The sequence below is a fragment of the Eleutherodactylus coqui genome, chromosome 3, assembly GCF_035609145.1.
Source record: "Eleutherodactylus coqui strain aEleCoq1 chromosome 3, aEleCoq1.hap1, whole genome shotgun sequence".
Taxonomy (NCBI): domain Eukaryota; kingdom Metazoa; phylum Chordata; class Amphibia; order Anura; family Eleutherodactylidae; genus Eleutherodactylus; species Eleutherodactylus coqui.
In genome coordinates this window covers 203622813-203631349 of record NC_089839.1, presented here as the reverse complement: position 1 = coordinate 203631349, position 8537 = coordinate 203622813, and the positions used below count along the sequence as shown (strand labels likewise).

Below are 8537 nucleotides of genomic sequence, written 5' to 3'. Positions count from 1 at the left end.
TCACACAGAAATAGCCTCTGAGAGCCTTTTTATAGGGTAATGGGAAGCGCCTGTACCGCCTCTTGTGGCAAGACTCAAGTGTCTAATCAGACCTCAACTGCAATCATTTGCATATATGCCTGAGCTATAACTGCATGCTGAATTTTGCAGCATTTTTTTTTGTCAATGAGTGTATTCTGATGTTTTTATCTAGTCCTATCCTTGTTTTCAAAATACAGTGGTGTAGTTGTTGAATGTAATTTATTGAGTTTACGCCTCTATGCAAATTTAGTTACTATGATTGGTCTATCGTTGTTTTTAATATTTTATATGTGCGGCTCGAAACGCGTAGGAAAACACAGTCATTTGGACTTTTTCCTGTATTATTTTTGTATAACTAAAAAAGAACTGAATTTTACCGGTAATGCTGCTGAATTTCCTTGTTTCCTGAAAATTCAAACATTAGTTGTTCTGTGTTAATATAGCCAATGACGGGGCGACGAGCGATAAAAATAGTCATTTCTATTCAGCTCACCAAAAAAAAGTCGCTGGTTGATTAAAAGTCATCTGGTGTAAAGTCACAGTCGTACATATCTGAAGGACTTGCATATGAGTTTGCATGGAGATTCATGAACATCTCAGTGAACAGTTAATGAAAAATCATCGCTCTGTGTTAAAGCAAATGAATGACTGTCATTCGACGCTTCAATGACTTCTGAGGGACTATCTGAACGATACTTGCTCCATGTAATGGTACCTTTAGGCCTTTCACTAGGAGATGGTCCAGCACCTTCTCCACACACTGAGCAGCTTTCTGCAGGAAGCTCACGGACTTGATCCTACCTTCCACGTGGCCAGCAGCCAGTGCACCTGAATTCACCACACACACAACAAATACTCGTGGGGACTCGGATTTCATGCTGCTTTGTGAATTTATTTTTCTTTTTTTTTCTTTTTTGTTTTTTTTTTCTCTTTTGTTTCCACTTGTGCTCCTGCCAGGAATCATCCAAAAAGACAATCACAGCAGCAAGAGTAAACCCTCAGCATTGCTGGTTGTAGATTATAAAATAATTTACAGCAGTTTTCACTTTTTTCCTTTTTTTTAGATTAAAACCACAAACATTCCAGTATCACACTGCAGGAGTAGGTTCAGCGGTACAGAGCATAACCTTTGCATAGTATTAAATGAACATAGACATAATGTTTTTTTTTATTTACAATTAGTATCTTCTAGAATTAAAAAAGTATGTAAAAATGGGCGAACCGCGGATTTCCCCCCTCACGTGCCGAGCACAGACGGAAGAAACCATTTACAGAATGGATTGTACCATTAAATATCTGTATATATATTTATATATATAAATGTATAGATCTTTATATAGATTTAGATTTTTTGCCTTTTTTTGTTTTTTTTTTCACATCTCCCATGCTGCTAAGGACAGAACGTAGAAAGCACATGTGTGTTAATAATGAGCCTTTAGAAATACACACAGTTCCGTTTCCTGAATCCTACTCCGGTTGGGGAGCCGGATTTTTTTTTTTTTACACTGTGATAACGCGTGCAAAGATTTTTTAACGAGTTCTGAAGTAGGGACAGACACGGAAAGCAGCCGCAGGTGAATCAACGAAACCTGCGCAATTGTGGTCACTTGCCAAAGCTTCATTTCTGTCACCTCCACATTGGGTCTTGAGGCTGTAGACAGCGCGCGTCTGATCGGGGATTACATCGGGCCGATGATGGGGAGTCCTCGGCACCGTATAGTTCCCTGACACGTAAGCACAGTGCTCGGCTGAATCTAGAGACCGGCGACAAGATGGCGCTGATGGTGACCAGCCAGACACACTTATTGCTGTGATACATGCTTTGAGTGGCAGCTTTCATCAGACGCTTCACATTTTCATGGGCGGTGGGCTTAATCTGCGCTATGTGCTGTTAATATACAGGACTGAACGTTTCTTATTCTAATGGTTCAATAGTCGAATTAGAAGGGACAGCGCGGAGCCAGGAAAGGTGCTGCCGTCTAAAGGGGTCTCATCCAGAAAATGGACTACAAGCAGTTCTCCTACAGCTCCAGCGCAGAAGAACGCTAATTTTTGGCGTATTATTTATCTTTTACGACTCTCGTTCTAGCTGATTATACAAGTGGTGACGATGCAGCGTGACCGCTTGTATTCAATAGTTGGTGTTTCTACTGAAGTCAATGGGTAAACCCGCTACAAAATCCAAGGGATGGGACTTAAATGCACTAAAAATACATCTCAGTTGTGTTGCACGAATAAGATTTCTTGCAAACAACATTCAGTACAAGGCAACATCTAGCCCCGATGGACGGAATATACCCGCACCTCATGTCCAGTAGACTGTGCCCAGACAACTCATGATTTCTGCCACTCCCTCCACATTTGTAGCCCCTAGGCAGCACATCCTTATCTGTCCGCAGAGGTGGATTTGGGATTGTTTCCCTTCCTAATGTCTCCTGATTGAGTACATGCTCCAGGCTTCCTACTTTATTTCAAAGTCCCTCTGCTGGGATCCTTCTCTACTTTATACTGCAGCCATGATCAACCTCATACAGACCTCATTAAGAAGGGTTGTCCAATATTTGAAAAATATGGCTGCTTTCTTTCAAAAACAGCATTACTTCCGTCCATGTGCATGGTGTGGTACTGCAGCCAAGCCCCATTCACCTCGATGGAGCTGACCTGTAATACTGGACACAACCAATGAACGGTGTGCCGTTTCTGGAAGAGAGCAGCCATATTTATCTACTCCTGTCCAACCCCCCTTACAGGGTTTGCGCAGGGCTTGCTTCTGTTTCCAGGAATGGTGCACCCCTCGCCCAAGGATTTGCATGTGTTTGATACTGCAGCTCTTGGGCAGACTGGGGACAGTTTCTGGAAAGAAAGCAGACCCCTTATTTTTTTAAAGGTACGCTCCACACCCCTGTAACGAGAGCCTACTTATACAATAAACTTTCATTGTCTACATCCAGAGGCTGGGAACTTGCCGGTATACTGTCCATAGATGCGCATCACCGCCTCCTTTTGTAACAGGTTGTACATTGTCGTGAGCTGGGCTGGGTCAGGTTGGGTCTTCAGCCTTTGAATGTGAATGCTCCTATTTACTCTCCGCAAGAAGAGGTCTTAAAGTCGTTGTCCAGTTGTAACCTATTCATGGTCAATCTTTTGGATAGTCCATCAACAATAGATAAGCGGATGTCTACCGCTCAGGACCTCCACCAATCAGCTGTTCTCCAAACTCATTTCTGCAGGAAGCAGACAGCTCTGTTCTCACTGCAGTGGCCAGGCTTGGTGTTACAAGCAAAGTTCCCATTGAAGTGAATGGCCTGTAATACCAAGCCTGACCACTGCAGTGGGAATGGAGCTGTTTGCTTCCAGCAGAAATCAACTTAGTCTACAAGCTCAGGCGCCCAGATAACAGCTGATGTGTGGGGGTCCTATACTACGAACCTAGTATCCTAGGGACAGACCACGAACAGTTTACAACTGGACAACCCTTTTAAGGAACTGCTATTCAAAGTCTGTTTTAATTAAACTTAATTGCTGTAAGGAAAGTGTAATCTATCAGCAGCTTCTTTTATGACTACCGTACCTCTTGCGCGGCCTGTCTGTAGCTTCCTGTGCAGTATTGAGGCTGCAGTAAAGTTGCTGATTGACCTTCCCTGGAATGATCATGACATTAGGGACTCTTGTACTGTATATTAGTTGTAAAGCCCAGTAAGCGCTGATGACTTGTGAATATCGCTGTCCTATGGAGTATTCTACATTGGGAGCTACATCAGCCATGCACAGAACAAAGTCACGCGTTTCACTGCTCCAGATTCAAGTGTCATTCATTAGCTCCTGTCTGTTCCCGCTGGATTCTAGATTCTCTCCTATTTTCTAGGTCCAGCAGATCAGTCCTAGGGGGAACCTCACTGGAATATCACATAGTGATGAAACAAGTGATGTCGATTTATCACCAGTAAGGTACAAAGAGATAGAATAAGCTCCACCGCCGGACTGATGCTGCTTTACATGTACCCGTAATGTAATTTCTCGCTATGTAACACTGCTCACTGTGAAGAAATAGTCTGAAAGTGGCACCGATAAATGAAAAGGAGGGAGCCGGACACCTCAGTGACTCCAGTACCTGGCATACAATAATCACCAAGGAGGAGGAAAAGGTTAAGAATATCGATGCCGGTTAAGGCGTGCCAAGTGTGTGGGGTAATTATTGCACATAAACATACCTATATGCACTAAAATACGATGATTGCTTCAGACCACTGAACTCGGCTACAAGCAAGCAGCATTTATTGCAGCAATATTGTAGCTAGATGAAGCGCTCCGCTCAGTCCTGGGACCGTTATGCCGTGAGATCTGGACGCCAAACACCTGAAACCTTTAACCCCCCAATGTTTTCTTCTTTGCCTCTCAGCTTGTAAACAAATTACATTCATCTTCCAGGATGTACATCGCGAAACCAAATGTCAAAATGAAAATACAGCAGCCCGCCAAATGGGGAACTAAAAGAGTATGTGGTAGCAAAGAAGTGCTCAGGCCGGACTCAACGGGAATTATTGCTATTATAACCCCATAAGGGGGAGCCGGACGGTACAAACAACCTGTGTGTTTACAATATAGCTTCTTTTTCTTCAGCAGCCATGCGGCGAGGATGGCGGAGAAGCCATTTGGACTTGGATCTTGACTGGTCTGATGAAGGAAATGTCTCTTCTAACTGTCTAACCACATTGCACTTCAAGGAATCTGTCCAAAGAAAGTGTGATTTGTGCAGATCTCCGGAGGAACGATGCTTTGTGCATGTCGACCACTACAAGTGGTAGATACAAAGAAACATAACCTGTTCGTGCACCCTGCTTGCAATAAGTATATTAGCAATTTTTTTGTAGTTTTTTTTTTTTTTTTTTTTATCTTTTTAACCTCATATTTTAGGGAACAACATATTTCCCTTCTCACATGCATAAAGGGATTGTACACAGATTTTTTTTTGTCATTTTGTAAGAGTAAAAATGCATTTGTGGGTGGGGTGTTGTGCAGCCCCAGCACCTGTGAAGATATGCCAATGTTCACATGTCTCCTTTGACTTATGTGAGGGGGTTTCCACCTGTGTAGACGCACACACACATGCACACATCTGCCGCCTTGTAGAAACCTCTCGTATTATGTTCTACTGTAGTTATGGGTGTAAATCCACTGTGCAAGTTGAGGTTTAGAGCTTCGAAAAAGGAGGAAAAAAAAAGAGTAACCCCTCTAAAGGATTCTGAGCTTTGAGGTCTTTTGCCTAGTTGCAGTTTTGGTGACTCAGGCATCAATACTGTAGACTGGGGAAACGCTTGTTTGTCAAGTCTGCCCCTTCCATGGAAACCTCCAGAAACGTAGGTAAAAACTGAAACGAGAGCAGGGATTGCAAGTGTACATTCATGCAGGAACATGGTTGGTTCGAGTTGTTCTCAGGAGGGAGCAACATGCGGCTTTGCAGAATTCTGCCACATTTTCTTTCCTGGCGCTGCCCGGACGCGGACCATCCAAGTGGTGTCACCTCTTTCAGACAGACACGAGTATTGATTGCTTTTGTAATTCTGAATTATTATTTTGCTGTTGCACTGCCGTCTCCAGCTAGAGGGAGGTTTCCAGGCTATGTATCGGACTCCCGGGACTGGAAGAGGTAGCTGATTTGCTTGTCTCTGTGGTGAGATTGATCCCACTGTCAATTGCATTGTTGTTTTTGTTGGGTGAGGGAGGCTGGCTGGAGTTTTGCTTCAGGGCAGGGTCTTCCTCCAGGTCTGTGTCATCGATTAGAGGGATATGTGGCTGAGAATCTTCTATCTTAAATTCTGGATGGGTCATGAAATTGTGAATGGAAGTTCGAGAGTCCGGTTTTTCTAAACCTTCATAGAGAGAGCTACGGAATGCCTTCACGACGCGGATCTGTGTGCAAGGAGTCAGAGAAAGGAGTGAAAAACAGGGGCAAATATAGTCACAGTTACAGACAAGAAAGGACATGACTGCTTTGTCCACTAAAGAGAAGCAGATTCTGGTCAGAGGCGGAACAGGCAGCACAAAGTTAAAATGTGGAAAAGTTGATTCCTGCCGAGGGGCAGGCGACTCAGTGTTCTGTGCTTTCTACACGAAGGAACCCTTAATAAACAGAGGAACATAGATCTGCGCTCTTTATTAAGGGTCAGTAGATAAGAAACAAAACCCATTCGAGGCCTGATTAGTAAAGAAAAGTTCACGATAATGATGTGGTAACACAGCTGACGAGAAAAGCACAAACAACACCGGCACAGTCAGATGAGCGAGACAGAGAAGGGGCATAACTGCTGCATATTTGGCATCGGTTTTATGCAGAGATCATGGACAAAAGCTGTGAGCGGACTCCCTCATCATCCGATCTTCATTATCTGCAAATATTTGAGGGGCCACTAAGGTTTTAGCTAAATTGTAACCTAAAAAATAATTCTCATATGGTCACAAAAGGCCAGCGGTCCATCGACTAACAATGTCCTCAAGGTCTAGTTTTGTGTTATGGCTAGGGTTGCCACCTTTGTCAGCAAAAAATGCTGGCCAAGGTAAGACGGTGCGGTTAGAGGCATGACTTATCACAATGTATGTGTATACCTCTGCTATTTCAGTGCCCCCAATGGTAATAGTGCCCCCAGTAGTAAAAGTGTAACCTTTAGTGGCCCCAATGCCAATCGTGCCCCTTTCAGTGGCCTCGATGGTAATGGTGTCCCTTTTAGTGGCCCCAGTATTATTTGTGCCCTCTTTAGTCGCCCCAGTAATAATAAAGATGCCTTTAGTGGCCCCAGTAGTAAACAGTGCCCCTTTAGTAATAGTGCCAATTTAGTGGCTCCAATAGTAATAGTACCCGCTTTAGTGGCCCCAGAAGTATTAGTGCCCTCTTTGGTAACCCCGGTAGTAACAGGGCCCTCTTTAGTGGCTCCAGTAGTGATAGTGCCCCCTTTAATGGCACTACTAGTATTAGTGCCCTCAGTATTAACAAAGTCCCCTTTAGTGTCCCAGTAGTAATAGGGCCTCCTTTAGTGGTCCCAGTAGTAATAATATTGTTGCCTTTAGTGGCTCCAGTAGTAATAGCGCCCCCTTTAGTAGCCCCAGTAGTAATAGTGCCCCCTTAAGTGGCCCAGTAGTATTAGTGCCCTCTTTAGTAACTCCAGTAGTAATAGATCCCTCTTTAGTGGGAGGCCCCACTAATAATAGGGCCCCACTAATAATAGGGCCCCTCACGTACCTTACCCACCCCTGAAATTTCTGGCAGCAACCAGTACTACAATCTGCTGTGAAGTTCCGGTCAGAACCCTGCTGCAGCGTTCAGAGAAGATCCTGCCTCCACTGTCTGCGCTGCATGCAGTATGTGCAGGATGCAGATGTGAGGGAGGAGTGAGGATCTTCTGTGAGTGCTGCAGTGCCGTCCTGACCACAACTTCACAGAGAGTTTAGTGCTTAATAACTGAGATGCTCACACCAGGTAATTATTTTTTACCGGCCATTAATTAGGCTGGTAAAAAATAAATACTGGCACCAGCCTCTAGAGTAAATTACTGTCTGGGCCTGTGGGTTATCAGCTGGGTGGCAGCCCTAGTTAAAGCTGCAGCACACATGTTCGTGGTCCTAATGTCGTCTTTTCAACAACCACATGAAAAGCTCCAGAGTGATTTAACCCCAGAATAATTGCTTATCGTGGTCATTGAGGATCAGTTAGAAAGATGATGATCTCTGTCGATCAACCTCAGCAAATGCAGCAGCAGAGACATGGCAGCCACAAGCAGACATTAAACAAACACATGCCACAATGTACATAGGGTCACTGGCACCACAAGACGTAAGACACTGGCACACAGTGACTCTACCACACTACACTCAAAGCCCTGGATAATGTCTACAAGCGTCTTCTGCTTTTCTCATGCACAAAAGGTAAACACTTGAGTATAGGCCCAATATTCTCTTCAGCAATAGTAGATACCCAAAGGGACTGCTTATCCTAGGAAATGAACCCCCTCTCTTCTGGGAATGATGTAAGCGTAAGGTGACGAATCTTCAGTAAGAAAGACAACAGACCTGTTTTATGGGTGGCACATCTGCTGGACAGCTGCAGAATGCAAGGACCCCACAGTCCTAAATGTACAGGTGCTGGCCATGACCCACCTTGCTGGGCTGAACATCTATTAAAGGGACCTGAAGCAGATCCTCCATCACACAAGCTCCGTTTACCATTCTCCAGATATTTGTGCTCTCCCTTTCTGCACTGTAGACTGTGTCCGCATACACCAGGTGGGATAGATCAAGCTTTGTGATATCTAATTTTTGGCAAACCCTGAATTCTCCTTTTCTGCTACTGATGTGGACAAACACTACAGCATCACCCAACTATCTGCGAACTAACATATTAAATCCAGGAGCTAACACAAACCAAAGTAATTGCCAGGAAACAGACATTCTAGCGACACGGACATGGAGAGACAAGCTCTTGTTCTAGCGGGACTAGAGACACCACATAACAGAAAACCTCTCCA

General features: G+C 44.2%; 1 protein-coding gene across 1 annotated transcript in view; it reads right to left on the bottom strand.

Annotated features, from left to right (window-relative positions):
* Positions 1-1171: 1171 nt before the first annotated feature.
* The window catches only part of LOC136621365 (plasma membrane calcium-transporting ATPase 2-like), a 179680-nt gene continuing 172314 nt past the window's right edge, over positions 1172-8537 (bottom strand). The window contains exon 24 of the mRNA XM_066596822.1: positions 1172-5931. Coding sequence (XP_066452919.1) covers positions 5620-5931 — 312 coding nt within the window. The 3' untranslated portion in view covers positions 1172-5619. The remainder of the gene's footprint in view (positions 5932-8537) is intronic.